At 35.6% G+C, this 21342-nt stretch overlaps 1 protein-coding gene across 1 annotated transcript; it reads right to left on the bottom strand.

The window, feature by feature from the left end:
- Positions 1–610: 610 nt before the first annotated feature.
- Positions 611–21087, bottom strand: CYLC2 (cylicin 2). Its single transcript, XM_077127023.1, has 7 exons — positions 21077–21087; positions 20234–20274; positions 18855–18976; positions 6480–8380; positions 5663–5811; positions 2674–2741; positions 611–907 (listed from the first exon to the last, which is right to left on the bottom strand). The coding sequence occupies exons 1-4, from the start codon at positions 21085–21087 to the stop codon at positions 7133–7135; spliced, it is 1422 nt and encodes a 473-aa protein (XP_076983138.1). The 3' UTR covers positions 611–907; positions 2674–2741; positions 5663–5811; positions 6480–7132.
- Between the last annotated feature and the right edge of the window lie 255 nt (positions 21088–21342).

Consider the following 21342-nt stretch of genomic DNA (forward strand, 5'->3'; position numbering starts at 1 on the left):
TGTTTTGATATCCAAATTATGATTGTTGTAATTCTGTGCACCACTACTCCAAAAAACAATAGGGAAAAAATCACCTTAGTTATTTAAGAGACAAAGAAAAGGAGTAAATGAACTACATCAAAATACTTGATGTATGTAAACTATAATTTAGCCAGAAATAGAGTTTGTTTTGTTCAACTTCCATAAATATAAGATTTTTGCTTAATCAATTGAGAAAGCAGGAAGCAAGACAAGTATTTGTCCTCAATGGTAAACAAGTGTCTTCTATCTGCTTCATTTGACTAATCTTGCTAGACCTATTTAAAGCAGACATACTCACTCGACCAACAAACTACACCTATGCCCAATGACCATAAGTGTAAATGTGGTGTCTTTTTATTATTAGTCTGGGTTCTTAAATAATACTACCTTCTAGATGTTCTTTCCATCAGATCTACTGAGCTCACTTAAATATTTGGAAATTTCAAGCAACTGGAGCATTTAAAATATGGTAATCAGATTGCTAGGAGATATTTAAAATCACAAATCAAGATTATATATTGTTCAAATATCTTTGAATATGTGCAGTTAGATATTTGCATTAGCAAAAGTACTGCAGAGGAATAATCACCTTCTCCATGGCAAAGAATTCTGTAGTATAAACATTTCCTTTTTGGATTTAACCTGTTCCTGTTGAATTCAGTTGGAATACTGCACAGTTGCAGGAGAACATGGTGCTGGGAACATGCTGTACTCTATCATATTTATCTTATTTTGCTTTCAGTCTTCTATATCACCTTTTATATGCCATTGAACATCTTGGGACACCTCTGGTAAACCATTAACCCTTCTTACTCTGTACATCCACCAGCTTCAACTTTAAATAATTTAATTCGATGCATTATATTGCAGATGAAGGTATTTCAAACTAGAAGAAAAAAAGTCTTAACTTAGTTTATGATGATGGGACCCCTTTTGCCTTCTTTTGTCCTTCAAAAAAAAAGGCAAATCTAATCATTTCGATAAAGAACTCTTTTCAATTCAATAAGATGACATGGAATCCAGATAAATTGGCAAAAGGTTGGAAAACTCACTTCAAAATAAAATTAGATAAACATCATTTCATAAGCACATGAAATGATGTTCAAAATCATTAGTCATCAGGTAAAAGAAAGACTCTAGAATTCCTATTTACTTAATTGATATTAATTAGAAAACCTATTATTTTTATGTTTTAATCAATAAATTTTTGTTTCAGAAGACCTCAGATTTTATAGACCCATTTTATACATCAATTGTTGAGGAACACCAAAAGCACCAATTTTCTTTAAGGAATTGTCTATATTACTTGACTGGCTTTTTAAAAAAAAAAAAAAACTTATCTTTTGAGTAAAGTAAAAATAGTCTTTTAATTAATCCCTCTGTTGAATATAGTGCCATACCATCTCTAGATCTAAGTAAAGGTAAATTCTAATGATGCTTGCATGATATACAGAATGTTTGGGAGAAAAGTTAAAAATGTAATCAAGATAAACTTGTATTCAGAAAAGGATACCAATTAAATTTTTGATATATAAATTATCAACAATAATCTTGGAAGAGACTTAAAAAGCTCTTTTTATAATATTTCTTTTAAATAAAACTTCTGCTAACAGAAATGCACAGAGAAAAATTTTCCTAATTATGATATTCTCTTGTTAATAGAAGAATATCCATTAACAAGAGATATAATAGCTTGGCTAATGACCAGAAAACAAACAAAACAAAACAAACAAACAAACAAAAATCTTGGAAGGAAAGTTAATGCCAATGAATAGTGAAATGATTGAAAATATTATGAAATTTCCATAATATGTGAAATATTATAACTCAACAAAAATAATGAATTAGAGCTATTCCTGTTGCCTCAGAGGGATTTGTACAAAATATCATACCATCATTAAAACGCAAAAAATCACGCATAATATCTTATTTTGGTAAAGCAGTCAATGAAAGCCCTCCCTTATAGCTAGAAATAATTTCATGAACGTGAAGAAACACTGGTAACAGTGTATATAGATAGCAAATTTGGGTTATTTTGAGTAACAGTATGTATAGATAGTAAATTTGGGTTATTTGGGGTAACTATATATAGATAGCAAATTTGGATTATGTATAGGTTGGGAATTGCGGGGTAGAAAAGAAAAGGTGAAACAAGCAACATGAGGAAGAGAAAAAAAGTTATTTAAACTTGTTTGCTATGCCATGCTTTATATAAAACTCTCTATAGGTATAGAGTACTTGAAAAATCTAAGGAAAGTATCACTTTAGATCTATTGCCAAAGATTTTAAGGGTCTCTATGAAAAAACAGCTTGCAAAATAGTGAGTCATTTATGAACATTTTTCAGTAAAGATAAGCAAATGACAATTTTAATATATGTATTTATGTATTGTATATATGTGTGTGAACATGGGAAAGGGGTAGAAAAATAATATTGATCTCTTAACTTTGCTAATCATAGGAAAAATTAGTGAAGAGAAAGTAAGAGCTAACCTCTTCTTCATGTAGCTCTGTGTTTTTCACAAGCTATAACAAACATAGGCTGTTTTTGTAATTAGAAAAACACAAAATAAGAACTTTTCTATAGAAAACGCAGAATAAGAACTTTTCTGAAGAAAACAAAACCACAACATATAGAAATCCATTATCTCACCTTAATAAAAAGCATAATTACATTCTTGTTCATGATTGAGAATTTAGCAGTGTTCAGTGGTCATCTTTCTATGCAGGAATATAAAAGGAAAAAAAATCATGATTGAGGAGAAAAAAAAAGTTCTGCCAGCCTATATAGAAACAGCCTTAGATTCATATTCATTGTTCATTAATTTCCCATATGTCATCAAACTAAAATAAGCAAATACTCTAGCCTTCCTTTCAAATGGCCACTATCAAATTTTTCTTCTTTGGAATTTTCTCTTTTCCAGAAGATCATAGATCATTTCAGTTTGACTTTGCTAAGACTGGCATGTTTGGGTTTGGGATTCTGGGGAAGGCTGATTCCAGCTAAGCCATTCTTTCCACTAAGAACTCATACCTGTATACATGCATTTATGTAACACATGGTTAATGAGTACATGCTAAGTGTCTGAAACCGTTCACTGTTTTGAAGATACAGAAGTAAAGAATCATATACTCTTCTTCCCTAATGGAGCTTTTATTCTTGTGGGGGAGATAGGCAATAAGCAACAAATGGTGCAGGGGTGTGAGGGTAGTATAGTGGCAGAATTCTCGCCTGCCATGTGGAAGACCTGGGTTTGATTCGAACCGCCCGTGCACCTCCTCAAAAAATAAACAAGCAAACAAATAAAAAATAAATAAATAAATAAAAATTCAACAGATGGTGCTGCAATAAGGGGATACTCACATGGAAAAAGAATAAACTGTGACCCGTCATACAGCATATAAAGAAAAAATAATGATATAGATACATCAATATATAAAACATAGAAAGATAGATGATATGTTTTAGTCTGTCAAAGCTGCCAGAATACAACACACCAGAAATGGACTGGCTTTCAATAAAAGGGGATTTATTTAGTTAAAAACATATAGTTCTTCAGAGGAAAGGCAGCTAACTTTCAATTAAAGTTCTCTCTTACACAGGAAGGCACAGGGCGATCTCTGCTGACCTCTCCAGGCCTCTGGGTTCCAACACCTTTCCCCAAGGTGATTCCTTTCTGCATCTCCAAAGGCCTGGGCTGAGCTGTAAGTGCTGAGATGAGGTATGCTGAGCTGCTTGGGCTGTGTTATATTGAGCTCTCTCATTTAAGCACCAATCAATTAAATCAAACATCATTGATTGCAGCAGGCAGCCTCCTAGATGAGGTTCACATGCCATTGGCTCATGTCCACAGCAATAGAACTAGGCACCTTCACCTGGCCAAGTTGACACCTGAGCCTAACTACCACAATATATAGAGAGAGACAGAGCCACCATGCTACAAAGTGGGTTAGTGGATAAAGAATAGCTCTGTAATGGGGAAGTTAACAATGAGAGAGGGCGGACAGTGAAATCCTGTGGGAAAAGGTAAAATTTATCCTGAGAATGAATAATTTGAGAGCAAGCAATGTGAAGTTGTAAAACAACAGTACTCTAGACAGAAGGAACAAGTATGAAAGACTGCTATTGCATTCATTTCAGTATGCTTAAATGCAGAAAGAATTCCAGTGTGATAAGAGCGTAGTAGAAGGGAGGGATAGTGGTACTAAATGAGCCAGAAGAGCCAGCAGCTAGATCATGAAATGCTTTGCAAGTCAGAGTAAGAGTAAGGTTTGTACTTACTATGGTCTAAATACACTAGGAGATTATGGCTAAGAGGAGCCTGAAGATTGCTGTGTGGAGAAAGGGATGTGGGGTTTTGGAAGTAAGAGGTGAAGTATGGAAGACATTTGGAACCTGCTTTTGCAGGTTTCCAATTGAGATGTAAGGGTTGATTGGATTTCTAGTGAGGAGGTGGTAGAAATGGAGTGGCGTGGATCTACCAAGTATTCTGAGGGTAGCCAGGAAAACTTACTGGCTTACAGGATGAAGAAAGAAAAGGAGTCATGGACAATTCACTGAATTTGGACTGAGCCACCAGTTAGATGCCCATGCCATTTACTGAGTTGGTGAAGACTGGATAAACAGTTTACATGGAGGGGTAACAAGAATTTTCTTTGGGACATGTTAAATTTGAGATGTCTGGAAGATAGTCAAGTAGATGCTTTAATTCTGTATTTGAATACATGAATTTACATATCAGGGGAGAGAGCTGTACTGAATTAAAAATGGAAAACTTAAGAGAAAACAAGGGTATGCAAAGTTATGGTAATGGATGGAATGTTTTATAAAAATAATGTGGACAGAAAAGAGAAGAGGGGATAAGAGAAAAAGATACCACTATTAAATTTTAGTAAAAGGTTAGAGGCTGAAGCACACTGTGCATGCTAATTGTCACTATGCCTTATGAAAATTTGATGAAAGAGCTTTAATTTGATATTTAGAAAGCCTAAAACATAAACTTAAGGCTACTTTTCACAACTAAATTAGTCACAGATTTCAACTTTCAATGTGCCCCTCCCATGAATTTTAACTTTAAGAGCTATATTTGGAAAGTGTGTGCTAATAGAGTAAGTTCTTTTGTTGTTTGTGTTAGAAAAATAAGTTTTGAAATATTTTTCAATATATATTATTTCCCTCCAAGCTCCTCCTCAAAAGGCATCCTATTTAGTTAATCATTTACATTACAGGTTTGAGGGAGAACGAAAGATCTGTAGGAAAAAACAAACAAACAAAAATAGCCATTAAACCTTTAAGTCTAAAACCTAACTTTTTTTTTATTCCTATGTTATAAAATAATCTTGAGAACCCATCTTGGTTTTTGTTTTTCAGAGAAAAATAAGATATAGAAAGATTCCCTAAATCCACAGAGTGATGCTAGCATTTCCAAAAACATTTGGAAATCTGAAGGTTTTTTTACTATAAGCCATAAAGGGAGAGAGAGTATGAGAAAGTGCTTGGAGAGGGGAGAGGAGAACTGAGGGGCAATATCTGACTTTCTTTTGTGTCACAGCTACTCCAGAGTTACAGTTCCATCCCTCCTTAAGTAGGTCATGCTGTGGAGCAGAAGAAAGTGCTTAACAAACAGGCAAAATAATTATACCTCACTTTGCACAGTTGAGTTTGTTTTTAGGGGCATATGAATCAGAAGTCTCTTCTTTCAATACCGGGAGAAGGTCTCTCATGCATCCAGAGATCATGATCGGAAGGATAAAGGAGAAACGAAGTCGCTTAGCTGCTTCTGTGACAATGCTGGGTTTATTTGAAAAAGAATGTTTTGATCAGAAATGAATTAAGTGCCAGCAATTGGGAAGTTCAAGGGTTTTGCTGTTTTGGTTTGTATTGACTTTTTTATTTCCTCAAATTAATGCAACTTGTGGGTCATGAGAGAGTTTATCATGAATAGAAAGACATAACTTTTCACATTTAAATAGTACTGTATAGATAATCTTACTCAGTTTCCCACTGTTAAATTCTGGTGAATTTACATTGTCATAAATATTTTAACAATTTATCAGGAAGTGCTTTTATATACTTCATTTAAATTTGCTCTTATTGATAATTTAACTTTCATCTTCCCCTAAATGGAGAGATGTTGGCCTGTGTTTTTTTGTTGTTGTTGTTAAACAAAAGTGATAAGTAATTCTTAAAAGTCTCTTAAGTCGTAAGTCAGTCTCCTTTCCCTTACACTAATAATTATACTTTTTTGAAGCTTCCTCTTGGACAATTTTTAAACAGTCATGTTTTCGGAGTTCTGTTCAAGTTCTACAAATATATTTTATAATGAGAAAGCCCAGACTTGATAAAATTCTAGTAAAAACCCAAAATTACAAGTTACAGAGATATTATGAGAAGATAATTGTCCATTCAAATTTAGTTTTTATTCAATTTTGTCTTGGAATTAAACCAAATTAGCTTACCGGTTATGATTTTCTTGATTTAGAGGTGGAACATTCAGCATCCATCAATATAGTTGTGCTCTTAGAACTTAGGAGATGGTGATACAGGCTCACAAGGAATGATGCTGTTATTTTTACTTTTCCTTTTTAAGTTTTTGAGGAATGCCACCTATAATTTGTATTCACTTGAAAGTAGACTTTCCAAAATTTATTTTATTTCCTTCTGGGAATCCTAAAGTTTCTATTTTTATTTAAACCTATGGATGCAGGTTTTTGAACACATGAATTCAACATCTGAGTCCGTGGATTTTTCTTTTTTAAGTCTGCTTTGAAGTTTTTATTTTGTGTCCATAGATTCAGAGTCCATACATTCTACATCCTTCTTTGAACATTCTTTGCCTGTTTCTTTGATCTTTCATCGCATCCTCCAAATCCCCAAATTTAACATAAGTAGCTTCCAAGTCTTTGAATGGATCTCTCCCTTAATTTTTCTTAACGTCTTATATTATTATGAAGCCTTTCTGAGTTCATCTTTGTATTCTTCACGGCCCTCTTTTAAAAATTAATTGATTAATAATTTGAGCCCACCTTTTCCCTCCTAGATTCAGCTTCAGACTACTATTGTGTTTCATCAAATATGTCTTTAAATTATTCTTTCAGTTCAAATCATTTTCCTATTTGCCCTTCTTTGAACCCTTCTTATCTTTCTTCTTTCCACCCTTTGAATCAGCAGATTCTGAATCAGTATCTTTCTTATCATCTTTCTTGGCATCTTTCTTGGCATCTTTCTTGGCATCTTTCTTATCTTTCTTATCATCTTTCTTGGCATCTTTCTTATCATCTTTCTTGGCATCTTTCTTGGCATCTTTCTTGGCATCTTTCTTGGCATCCTTTGACTCACTGTCTGACTCCTCAGGCTTCTTTTCATCTTTCTTATCCTTTTTACTGCCCTTCTTCTTGGCGTCTTTCTTGGCACCTTCCTTGGCTTCATCCTTTGACTCACTGTCTGTCTCACTGGGCTTCTTTGCATCCTTTTTACTCCCCTTCTTCTTGGAATCTTTTTTGGAATCTTTCTTGGTTTCAGCCTTTGCTTCAGTGTCTTTCTCACTGGGCTTCTTTGCATCTTTTCCACCCTTCTTTGCATCCTTACCCTTCTTTGTACCTCCTTTGTCACTCTCACTCTCTGTATCTGTAGCCTTGGCCTTCTTTGACTCTTTCTTACCTTTTCCAGCATCTTTCTTTGCACCTCCTTTGTCACTCTCACTCTCTGTATCTGTAGCCTTGGCCTTCTTTGACTCTTTCTTACCTTTTCCAGCATCTTTCTTTGCACCTCCTTTGTCACTCTCACTCTCTGTATCTGTAGCCTTGGCCTTCTTTGACTCTTTCTTACCTTTTCCAGCATCTTTCTTTGCACCTCCTTTGTCACTTTCACTCTCTGTATCTGTAGCCTTCCCCTTTGAATCTTTTTTACTTTTCTTGGCATCTTTTGTTATGCCTCCTTTATCACTTTCACTCTCTGTATCGGCACTCTTCCCCTTCTTTGATTCTTTCTTTCCTTTTTTGGCATCGATTTTGGCAGCACCCTTTTCACCAGCAGTGCCTTTGTCAGGCTCCTTGCCTTTTTTTGATTCTTTCTTTTCTTTTTTGGAATCCTTTTTTAAAACTGTGGGTTCTGATTCTGAATCTGATATGACCTTCTTGTCTGCTTTCTTATCTTCTGAACGTTTCCTGACCATTTCTTTAGATAGACGCTTCTGTACATCTGCTTCTTTAGAATCCCCCTTGGAGGGGTGCACTGGTTTGCCTGGGGGCTGCCTCCTGGCAGCTAAATAAACAGAAGGTCTCTCTGAAATGTTCATTAAGGAACGGTACATCCACAACGGTCTTTTCTGAGCAGCCTTTAATTTTTCTTCATCGTATCTCTGAAATACAGGTTAGAATAATGATGAACACTTGCATGTGAATTACACCATCTTAATACCAGGTAACAAGTACATTTTTACATCAATCATGACAATATTTTAAATTTCAAAATAGAGTGTTTATAGCAGCATTATTTACAATTGCAAAGAGATAGAAACAGCCAAAATGTCCATCAACAGACGAGTGGCTAAACAAACTGTGGTGTATACATACAATGGAATATTTCGCAGCTTTAAGACAGAATAAACTTATGAAGCATGTAATAACATGGATGGACCTAGAGAACATTATGCTGAGTGAGTCTAGCCAAAAACTAAAGGACAAATACTCTATGGTCTCATTGATATGAATGACATTAGTGAATAAACTTGGAATATTTTGTTCATAACAGAGACCATCAGGAGATAGAAATAGGGTAAGATATTGGGTAATTGGAGCTGAAGGGATACAGACTGTGCAACAGGACTGGATACAAAAACTCAGAAATGGAAAGCACAATACTACCTAACTGTAATATAATTATGTTAAAACTCCAAATGAAGCTGCATGTGAGAATGATAGAGGGACGAGGGTTGGGGACATAATGAAATCAGAAAGAAAGATAGATGTTAAAGATTGAGATGGTATAATCTAGGAATGCCTAGAGTGTATAAGAATAGTGAGATGTACAAGGTACAATTTTAAAAATGTTTTTGCATGAGGAAAAACAAAGGAATGTCATTATTGCAGGGTACTGAAAATAGATGGTTATTAATATTTTAAAATGTCACCTTCTGTGTGAGACTAAAGCAAAAAATTTTTATGTGTTACAAAATTTATATTTTGACTAGTGCATTTCCTAATATAACTTATGTAGATAGTTTGAACGCCATAAGTACTTGGAATCTCAGGTAGGACATGAGAAAAAAAATAGAGTGGATAAATTGTAGAGTTTACAGTTTATTCTGCTATCTCAATTTCATTCCTTTTTGACCAATGATAAAGTACTTCATTTTAGGCCCAATTTCAAGTTTGGGCACCTTTGTGATTCCCTCAAGATTATATGTGGCGAAGATGGCAGTTTAGCAATGTGTGCATTTCAGTTTGTCCCCCAGAACAACTACTAAATAACCAGAAACAGTGCAGAATAGCTCCTGGGGCCACATCAGTGACCAGACACACAGCGAACCCCAGTCTGGACCAGCTGGACTGGCTATGAGCCCCCCCAGAATTGTGAGTTCCCCAAGCCGCAGTGGCCGGTGACCCTCCCCCACAGGCTGCTTTCCAGAGGGGAAAGGAAAGCGACTTTAACAGCAGCAGGGGCTGAGCCAAACCAAACACCAATTGTGGCATTAATTAACAAATTCTGACTACCAAAAATAGGCCCCAACTCAGGTGAACCTGATCAAAGTGGAGATGGTTCATTTTTGCCCTGGTACCAAGGGGGCAGGGCTAATGGAAAAAGAGAAAAGAAAAGAAACAGTTTTTGTGGCTGTGTTTCTACAAAGGCTTGACTGCCTCTGAATTCACTGGCAGGGCTTCTCAGGCTGCAACTGCCCCAGGCATAGGCAGAAACAAGCTCGTTTGAGGGCTTGTCTGGAGACTGCGCTTTCCCCAGGGGAGGGGTGAAGCCCAACTCAGGTGGAATCCCTCCCTCAAGGAATTCAGACACCAGGCCTTGGTAATTTGAAACCATTAAAACCAGCCTACAACCTCACCTCTGTCTCCACCATGACCCCAGCAGGGAGAGTCTGCCAAAGTTAAAGGTATCACATGCAGGCAGACAAGCAGCACATACTGGGCAAGATAAGAAAGAGTCCAGAGACTTCACAGGAAAGTATTTCAACCTGCTGGGTCTCACCCTCAAGGAAAACCAATGCAGGTGACTCCTTCCCCCTGATAGGAGGCCAGTTTGGCCCGGGAAAATCTGGCTGGGGTCTATAATACCTACTAGACCCTCCTAAGGGTTGGGGAGGATGGAAGAGCACCATACAAGCAGGGCAGGAAACAAGAAAATAAGAACTGAAAAAATCTGCTCTGTTAAACAAAACCTAAGCTAGAGGAAGTGAAAGCAATCTCCAGAATAAGCTAGTTAAGGTAATTAAATGTCTAGATGCCAGCAAAAAATAGCAAACTACACCAGGAAAATTGAAGATATGTCCCAGTCAAAGGAACTAACCAACAACTCAAATGAGATACAGGAGCTGAAACAATTAATTCAGAATGTACGAACAGACATGGAAAACCTCATCAAAAACCAAATCAATGAATTGAGGGAGGATATAAAGAAGGCAAGGAATAACTAAAAAGAAGAAATGTAAAGTCTGAAAAAACAAATCAAAGAACTTATGGGAATGAAAGGCACAGTAGAAGAGACAAAAAAAAAAACAATGGAAACCTACAATGGTAGATTTCGAGAGGCAGAGGATAGGATTAGTGAACTGGAGGATGGAACATCTCTGACTACAAAGAGAAACCATAGGGAAAAAAATGAGCAGGGACTCAGGGATTGAATGACAATATGAAGTGCATGAATATACGTGTTGTGGGTGTTCCAGAAGGAGGAGAGAAAGGGAGAAAGGAAGAGGAGGAGAAAAACTAATGGAGGAAATTATCACTGAAAATTTCCCATCTCTTATGAAAGACTTAAAATTACAGATCCAAGAAGTGCAGCACACCCCAAAGAGAATAGATCCAAATAGATGTACTCCAAGACACACACTAATCAGAATGTCAGAGGTCAAAGAGAAAGAGAGGATCTTGAAAGCAATAACAAAAAAGCAATCAATCACATATAAGGGAAACCCAATAAGACTATGCATAGATTTCTCAGCAGAAACCATGGAGGCAAGGAGACAGTGGGATGATACATTTAAATTACTAAAAGAGAAAAACTGCCAACCAAGAATACTATATCCAGCAAAATTATCCTTCAAAAATGAGGGAGAAATTAAAACATTTTCAGACAAAAAATCACTGAGAGAATTTGTGACCAAGAGACCAGCTCTGCAAGAAATACTAAAGGGAGAACTAGAGACAGATACAGAAAGACAAAAGAGAGAAGTGTGGAGAAGAGTGTAGAAAGGAAGACTATGAGTAAAGGTAAAAAGAAGGAAAATTAGATATGACATATAAAATCCAAAAGGCAAAATGATAGAAAAAAGTACTACCCGTACAGTAATACACTAAATGTTAATGGGCTGAACTCCCTGTGCTGGTTTGAAAGGAAGTATGCCCCCTAAGAAAAGCCATGTTTTGATATAAATCGCATTTCTTAAATGTAGAATAATCCCTATTCAATACTGTTTATATGAAACTGTAATGAGATCATCTCCCTGGTTGATGTGATTTAGTCAAGAATGGTTGTTAAACTGGATTAGGGGATAACATGTCTCCATCCATTTGAGTGGGTCTTGATGGCTTACTGGAGTCCTATAAAAGAGGAAACATTTTGGAGAAAGAGATTCAGAGAGAGCAGAGAATGCTGCAGCACTACGAAGCAGAGTCCACATGAAAGCAACCTTTAGAGATGAAGAAGGAAAATGCCTTCCAGAGAGTTTCATGAAACAGGAAGCCAGGAGAAAAAGTAGCAGATGATGCCTTGCTTGCAATGTGCCCTTCCGCCTGAGAGAGAAACTGTGACTGTGTTCACCATGTGCCTTTCCAGATAAGAGAGAAATCCTGAACTTCATTGGCCTTCTTGAACCAAGTTATCTTTGCCTGGATGCCTTTGATTGGACATTACTGTAGACTTGTTTTAATTGGGACATTTTCTTGGCCTTAGAACTGTAAACTAGCAATTCATTAAATTCCCCCTTTTAAAAGCTATTCCATTTCTGGTATATTGCATTACAGCAGCTAGCAAACTAAAACACTCCCCAATCAAGAGACATAGACTGGCAGAATGGATTAGAAAACAAGACCCATCTATATGCTGTCTACAGGAAACACATCTTAGGCCCAAAGATAAACATAGGTTGAAAATGAAAGGATGGAAAAAGATACTTCATGCAAATAATCAGAAAAGAGCAGGAGTAGCTATACTAATGTCCAACAAATTAGACTTAAAATGTAAAATAGTTAAAAGAGACAAAGAAGGATACTATGTACTAATAAAAGGAACAATTCAGCATGAAGACATAACAGTCATAAATATTTATGCACTGAACCAGAATGCTCCAAAATACATGTGGCAAACACTGAAAAGAGAAGTAGACACATCTACCATAATAGTTTGAGACTTCAGTTCCCAACTCTCATCAATGGACAGAACATCTAGACAGAGGATCAATAAAGAAACAGAGAATTTGAATAATACAATAAATGAGCTAGACTTAACAGACATTTATAGAACATTACACCCCACAACAGCAGGATACACCTTTTTCTCAAGTGCTCATGGATCATTCTCATAGACAGACCCTATACTGGGTCACAAAGCAAGGCTCAATAAATTTAAAGAGTTTGAAATCATACAAAACACTTTCTTAGATCATAAAGGAATGAAGTTGGAAATCAATAATAGACAGAGTGCCAGAAAATTCACGAATATGTGGAGGCTCAACAACACACTCTTAAACAACCAGTGGGTCAAGGAAGAAATTACAAGAGAAATCAGTAAATATCTTGAGGCAAATGAAAATAAAAACACAACATATCAAAACTTATGGGATGCAGCAAAGGCAGTGCTAAGAGGGAAATTTATTGCCCTAAATGCCTATATCAAAAAATAAGAAAGGTCAAAACTCAAGGAATTAACTGTCCACTTGGAAGAACTAGAGAAAGAACAGCAAACTAACCCCAAAGCAAGCAAAAGGAAAGAAATAGCAAAGACTAGAGCAGTAATAAATGAAATTGAGAACATGAAAACAATTGAGAAAATTGATAAAACCAAAAGCTGGTTCTATGAGAAAATCAATAAGATTGATGGACACTTAGCAAGAGTGACAAAAATAAGAAGAGAGAGGATGCAAATAAATAAGATCAGAAATGGAAGAGGAGACATAACCAGTGACACCACAGAAATAAAGGAAGTAATAACGGGATACTATGAACAACTTCATGCTAATAAATACAACAATGTAGATGAAATGGACCACTTCCTAGAAAGGCATGAACAACCAACTTTCACTCGGGAAGAAATAGATGACCTCAACAAACCAATCACAAGTAAAGAAATTGAATCAGTCATTAAGAAGCTCCCCAAAAAGAAAAGTCCAGGAACAGATGGCTTCACATGTGAATTCTACCAAACATTCCAGAAAGAATTAGTAACAATCTTGCTCAAACTCTTGCAAAAAATTGAAGAGGAGGGAAAGCTACCTAATTCATTCTACGAAGCCAACATCACCCTCATACCAAAGCCAAACAAAGATGTTACAACAAAAAAGAAAACTACAGATTAATCTCTCCAATGAATATAGATGCAAAAATCCTCAACAAAATTCTAGCAAATCGAATCCAGCAACACATTAAAAGAATTATACATCATGACCAAGTAGGATTCATCCCAGGTATGCAAGGATGGTTCATCATAAGAAAATCAATTAATGTAATACACCATATCAACAAATCAAAGCAGGAAAACCACATGATCATCTCGATTGATGCAGAAAAGGCAATTGACAAAATTCAACATCCTTTCCTGTTGAAAACACTTCAAAGGATAGGAATAGAAGAGAACTTCCTTAAAATGATAAAGGGAATATATGAAAAACCCAAAGCTAATATCATCCTCAATGGGGAAAAATTGAAAACTTTCCCCCTAAGATCAGGAACAAGACAAGGATGTCCACTATCGCCACTGTTATTCAACATTGTGTTGGAAGTTCTAGCCAGAGCAATTAGACAAGAAAAAGAAATACAAGACATCAAAATTGGAAAGGAAGAAGTAAAACTCTCACTGTTTGCAGTTGATATGATACTGTATGTTGAAAACCCTGAAAAATACACAGCAAAACTGCTAGAGCTAATAATCGAGTACAGCAAAGTGGCAGGTTACAAGCTCAACACTCAAAAATCTGCAGTGTTTCTATACACTAGTAATGAACAATCTGAGGGGGAAATCAAGAAACGAATTCCATTTACAATTGCAACCAAAAGAATAAAATATTTAGGAATAAATTGAACTAAAGAGACAAAAGACCATACAAAGAAAACTATAAGAAATTGTTAAAAGAAATCACAGAAAACCTAAACAGATGGAAGGGCATACTGTGTTCATGGATTGGAAGACTAAATATAGTTAAGATGTCAATTCTACCTAAATTGATTTAAAGATTCAATTCAATACCAATCAAAATTCAACAACTTACTTTTCAGAAATAGAAAAACCAATAAGCAAATTTATCTGGAAGGGCAGGGTGCCCCGAATTGCTAAAAGTATCCTGAGGAATAAAAAATGAAGCTGGAGGTCTCATGCTGCCTGACTTTAAGGCATATTATGAAGCTACAGTGGTCAAAACAGCATGGTCCTGGCACAAAGATAGATATATTGACCAATGGGATCAAACAGAGTGTTCAGATATAGACCCGCTCATCTATGGACAATTAATCTTTGATAAGGCAGTCAAGCCAACTCACCTGGGACAGAACAGTCTCTTCAATAAATGGTGTCTAGAGAACTGGATATCCATATGCAAAAGAATGAAAGAGGACCCAATATCTCACACCCTATACAAAAGTTAACTCAAAATGGATCAAAGACCTAAACATTAGGTCTAAGACCATAAAACAGAGGAAAATGTAGGGAAATATCTTATAAATCTTATACTTGGAGGCAGTTTTATAGACCTTACACCCAAAGCAAGAGTACTGAAGAAATAAATAAATAAATGGGAACTCCTCAAAAGTAAACACTTTTGCGCATTAAAGAACTTCATCAAGAAAGTAAAAAGACAGCCTACACAATGGGAGACAATATTTGGAAATGACATATCAGATAAAGGTCGAGTATCCAGAATTTATAAAGAGATTGTTCAACTCAACAACAAAAGACAGCCAATCCAATTACAAAATGGGAAAAAGACTTGAACAGACACTTCTCAGAAGAGGAAATACAAATGGCCAAAGGCACATGAAGAAATGCTCAACTTCTCTGGCCATTAGAGAAATGCAAATCAAAACCACAATGAGATATCATCTCACACCCACCAGAATGGCCATTATCAAGAAAACAGAAAATGACAAGTGCTGGAGAGGATGTGGAGAAAGAGGCACACTTATTCACTGTTGGTGCGAATGTCAAATGGTGCAACCGCTGTGGAAGGCAGTTTGGCGGTTCCTCAAAAAGCTGAATATAGAATTGCCATATGACCCGGCAATACCATTGCCAGGTATCTACTCAAAGGACATAAGGGCAAAGACACAAATAGACATTTGTACACCAATATTTATAGCAGCATTATTTACAACGGCAAAGAGATGGAAACGGCCAAAATGTCAATCAACAGATGAGTGGCTAAACAAACTGTGACATTTACATACGATGGAATATTATACAGCTTTAAGACAGAATAAAGTTATGAACTATGTAGCAACACGGATGGACCTTGAGGACATTATGCTGCATGAGATTACTCAAAAACGAAAGGACAAATACTGTATAGTCTCACTGATATGAACTGACTTTAGTGAATAAACTTGAAATATTTTGTTCATAACAGAGACCATCAGGAGATAGAAATAGGGTAAGATATTGGGTAATTGGAGTTGAAGGGATGCAGATTGTGCAATAGGACTGAATACAAAAACTCAGAAATGGACAGCACAATAATACCTAGTTGTAATGTAATTATGTTAAAACACTGAATGAAGCTGCATGTAAGAATGATAGAAGGAGGAGGGCTGGGGGCATAAATGAAATCAGAAAGAAAGATAGACATTAAAGATTGAGATGGTATAATCTAGGAATGCCTACAGTGTATAATAATAGTGACTAAATGTACAAATTTTAAAAATGTTTGTGCATGAGGAAGAACAAAGGAATGTCATTACTGCAGGGTGCTGAAAATAGATGGTAATCAATATTTTAAAATTTCACCTTATGTGTGAGACTAAAGCAAAAAATGTTTATTTGTTACAAAATTTATATTTTGACTAGTGCATTTCCTAATACAACTTATGTACATAGCTTGATTGAACACCATAAGTACTTGGAATCTTGGGTAGGACATGAGATTTTGTTGGTTTGTCCAGCATGATGCCCCAATGAATCCCAGAGTGATTTGATCAGTGAGTGGAAAAGTATTTGCAAAATCCCCTTCAGGGAATGGTGAGAACAGGGAGAAATTCAACTTCCCCAAGTTGAATTCTTGATATTCTCACAAGCAGTGTGGACAACCAAAGCTATAGGCTGAGCCTCCAGTCTTGGGGTTTGCTCATATGAAATAACCCCACAAAGGATAGGTCAAGTCTACTTAAAATTTAGGCCTAAGAGTCACCCCCAAGAGAGCCTCTTTTGTTGCTCAGATGTGATCCCTCTCTCCAGCCAACACAACAAACAAACTCACGATCCTCCCCCTGTCTATGTGGGACATGATTCCTAGAGGTCTGGACCTTCCTGGCAACGTGGAACAGAAGTCCTAGAATGAGTTGAGACTCAGCATCAAGGGATTGAGAAAAACCCTAGAATGGGCTGAGATTCAACATCAAGGGATTGAGAAAACCATTTCGACTAAAAGGGGGAAGAGTGAAATGAGACAAAGTGTCAATGGCTGAGAGATTCCAAACAGAGTCGAGATGTTATCCTGGAGGTTATTCTTATGCATTAAGTAGATATCACCTTGTTATTCGAGATGTAATGGAGAGGCTGGAGGGAACAGCCTGAAAATGTAGAGTTGTGTTCCAGTAGCCATGTTTCTTGATGATGATTGAATAATGATAAAGCTTTCACAATGTGACTATGTGATTGTGAAAACCTTGTGTCTGATGCTCCTTTTATCTACCTTGTCAACAGATGAGTAGAACACATAGAATAAAAAAAATAATAGGGGTTACAAATGTTAAAATAAATTTAGTTTGAAATGCTAGTGATCAATGAAAGTGAGGGGTAAGTGGTATGGTATGTATAATCTTTTCTTTTCTGTTTTTGTTTTATTTCTTTTTCTGTTGTCTTTTTATTTCTTTTTCTGAATTGATGCAAATGTTCTAAGAAATGATGAATATGCAACTAAGTGATGATATTGTGAATTACTGATTATATATGTAGAACGGAATGATCACATGTTGATGTTTTAATTCGTTTGTTGTTAATTTTTTTAAATTAATAAATAAATAAATTTTTAAAAATATTATATGTAAGACATGGTAGAGCCCTACAGTGATTCATGACATATCAGAATCTATCTTCACAAACAGAAAGTGTTTTTTGTTTTTTTATTTTTAAATTCTATGTTCTTGCGAATTCTGGGAATACTTTTCCTACTCTCCATTCCTAGGCCAGCCCATAAATTATTTGTTCTCTAATACCTAGCTGTTAGTTTCAGGCATATTCTGGTCTCTATTTGCAGCTACAAGGTCTCTAAGCTACGTTAGTTAAAAGTAAAAGCCTGGAACTCCTCTTACATTTGCATGGTATAAAATGCGTATTACCAGATAGGTAATTGAACTAATGGAAGCTGCGATATTCAATGCACATGAATTTGTGCAGAAGGGTGCATTTTGTTTTCAACTGCTAACAAATATTTTCTAAAGCCTAATGGTAAAAATAATTAATTTGGGTAGGAATATTAACAAGTGATGAAATAAATAATTTGAATAAGGACAAAAAGGAAAAAGAACAATTATGAGAAAACACAAGAAACCTGGATGAGTACTGGTGGGATAAATGGACCTCAAATGAACAAAGGCTGATGTTACAATTATCTGATGGATACTTTTCTTTGAATCTATTCTTATCTCATGGGTGACTTCAGATTGCTAATTATTATTCTTGTGCATTGTAAGATAGACTCCATGTTACAGAAACAATGGGGAATATTTATTTTCCAGTACTCAGAATCCAGAAACCTAGATTACAGAAAATGAGTAGGCATTGAAACTCATTGTTAGGGTTTAATGTAACTCCATCATTATAATCAGTGAACAGCTTCAGCTGGGGAACATTTCCTGCATGTTCTTACTAACTGTAGCTTTAGGATCTCCAATTTTCTGTGCTTCATAGTTACACATTTTTTTGTAATGTGCGTGGGGGGAGGGCATGTTCTGAGCAAATAACTAATGTGAAATAAAAAAGGGACAGTTGGACAGCAAAATGTATATAAAATCTCTACTTTCCCCCGTGACCGTTTAAATTAAAGTGAAATGTAAAATTTAGTCCCTTAGTTGTCTTAACCTCATTTCACTTTGTTTACAGCCACAGTGGAATGCAAAGATCTCAAATATTTCCCTCACTGTGGAAAATTCCATTTCTCTTCACTGAGCTATAACATATATAATTGTACATGATTTCACAATTTTCTTACCAATAAGTTAGATAATCTTTTCAATACTTACAGGAACTGAATTTTCTCGTAATTGGGAAGGTTTTGATCGCCTTTTTGTTCCTGGTCGGGGTGGTTTGGGAAATGCCAATGCAAAGTATTGCTGATTCCATGACTTTTTGCTTAATTCACTGACTAAAATAAGAAAGAACAAAACATACACTTGGGAGTAAATAGTTAGAACCTTGTCAGAACTGAAATGGAAGTAAGGGAACTATATACCAGGTAAATGGATAACAATCGATTCAAATTATGAATTATTTGTTAATGATTGAAGTTCCCAGCTGTCAATACGAGAAAATAAAAAAAGACTTTTTTTTTCTAATTCAACCAGTTTTATATATAACTATATATAGTAGGCATTGTGAAAACCAGCGTGGCCTATAATAGAAATGGAAAGAAACAATTTCACAGCTTCCTTTTAAATCTTTCCTTCTCTTCCTGTTTAAATGTTCTTCTTTATACTCTTTGGGTTAGAATGCAATTCCACTGAGAACAGAAATATGTTTTCTACCTCTGTAGTGCCCAAAGCACTTAGCACAGAGCCTGGAATAAAATAGTCAGTAAATATATGACTGAATCTAACTACTAATGTCTAAGACCCCCTTAGTCATTCAACATTTTTTCAAGCTACAAGAGTAACTACTACACACCCATAAAGTGCATTGCTGTGGTGACAGGTTTTTCATGTAGAACATTCATAAATCAAGGGTAGCTACAGAAGGGTAACTGGGAAGGTGAAGTTATCTGGGAATGATAATAGGATCAGTTCAGGACAATTAGGCTGCCAATGAGACCAATAAGAAATACTATCACTGTATTTAAATCTTTGAAGTATTGTCTTGTGAGAGGAACTAGACTTGTGCTGAGAGTCTCCTAAAGAGAGAATCATGGTCAATGTGATAAACTTACAGAACCGCATGAAGATATAAGCTCAATATATAATTGAAATTTTGTGATATTTGAGGCTGTTCAAGATCAGATTGACTGGCCTTGTGGGGTAATGACATTTGGTCAATTATAAGTTGGATACACTCTATCAGGAATGTAGTAGAAGAGATTCCTGATGCTAGCAAGAAGGTGCCTCTCCAATTTCCATGTTGTCATTCAACTGCAAGATTGTCTGATTGTCTGATTTCCAACTTGAACTGCGCCCGTCCCTATGCTGCTGTACATAAATATTTATAAATTGTTCTGGATTTAAAGCAAAACAAAAAGATATTTCCGTGTTTCACAGAGCCTATGAGAAAGGTGCCATAGAAATAAACAGTTATGTTTTTAATAATATCTCATGGCAGTGTTTGCTTTATCACTTTGAATGGAGGCTAATAATCACTAAAATTAATTCTACATTTTATAAATGACTATTGAACTCGAAGTCAGAATTCTTACCTGGAACGTAATTATCATATGTTCCAAGGTTTACTTTTCGGCTATTAAAAGAAAAGGAAAATATTTTAATTGATTGAATACAAAAATCAATATATTTCATAATCAATATTATGCATAAGTCCTTGCTACCAACAACTTGAGAAGTATTTTGCATGCTCAGATTTCCTTTATTGTGTAAGATTATTCTATCCCTTGTAAAGATGGGTGAATGCATTTTGTTTTGTTTTGTTTTGTTTTTGTATGCTGTATGGCGGGGTTCACGTGTCATTCTTTTTCTATGTGAGTATCCTGTTATTGCAATACCATTTGTGAATTTTTATTTGTTTTCTTTCTTTGTTTGCATTTGTTTATTTTTTTGTGTGGGGAAGTGCATGGGCTAGGAATTGAACCCAGGTCTCCCACATGGCAGGCAAGAATTCTACCACTGAACTACACTTGCACCACCTGAATGTGTGTTTCAAGCACACTCTTGAAAAGAACAAAACTATGGTGGACCAAAATATGAAAAAAAAAACCCGATTTGCCCCATCTTAAATATACACCACATTTTTTAAAGGTTGTGAAAACATGGTTAAATTAATTTCCCCACCCAATCCTCCAAATTATCTTGCAATTGGATTTGAAACCAAAAGCATCACTTTTGAAAACACTATGCAAAACATTCTCAGAACTTAAAAAAAATCAGAATCATTAAATGCCTCTGTGAATGTGTGTGTGTGTGGGGGGGAACATGCATCATAAGAATTTATATGAAATTTGAGTTTTTGCTCTATTGGAAAGTCTCAGAAATGAATTTATGTTGAAAAGTATTTCCCATTTAGAAATTCCCATTTGTTTTATTACTCTGTGAGCATGCTTGTTCCCATAAAGAGTTTCTAAAATCTAAATTTTTACTCCTATGTAACACAGATAAATATGTCAGAAAAAGATTCCTCCATAACAGCACATAACATTATGGACACATAGACATTGTTGAACATGAATGATTTTGCATTCACACACACACACACACACACACACACACACACACACACACACACATTGTTTTATATATTGAGAGATCTGAAATTTTAAGTATGTAAAAATAAAATTAAAGTATTAAATGTACA

Source organism: Tamandua tetradactyla, chromosome 2 (assembly GCF_023851605.1).
Source record: "Tamandua tetradactyla isolate mTamTet1 chromosome 2, mTamTet1.pri, whole genome shotgun sequence".
Lineage (NCBI taxonomy): Eukaryota > Metazoa > Chordata > Mammalia > Pilosa > Myrmecophagidae > Tamandua > Tamandua tetradactyla.

Coding starts and splice junctions, on each gene's coding strand:
- CYLC2 (XM_077127023.1), bottom strand. Junction 18,977..20,233: donor ATATGATAATTACGTTCCAG/GTAAGAATTCTG, acceptor TTCTTATTTTAG/TCAGTGAATTAAGCAAAAAG. Junction 8,381..18,854: donor TACGAGAAAATTCAGTTCCT/GTAAGTATTGAA, acceptor CCTGTATTTCAG/AGATACGATGAAGAAAAATT.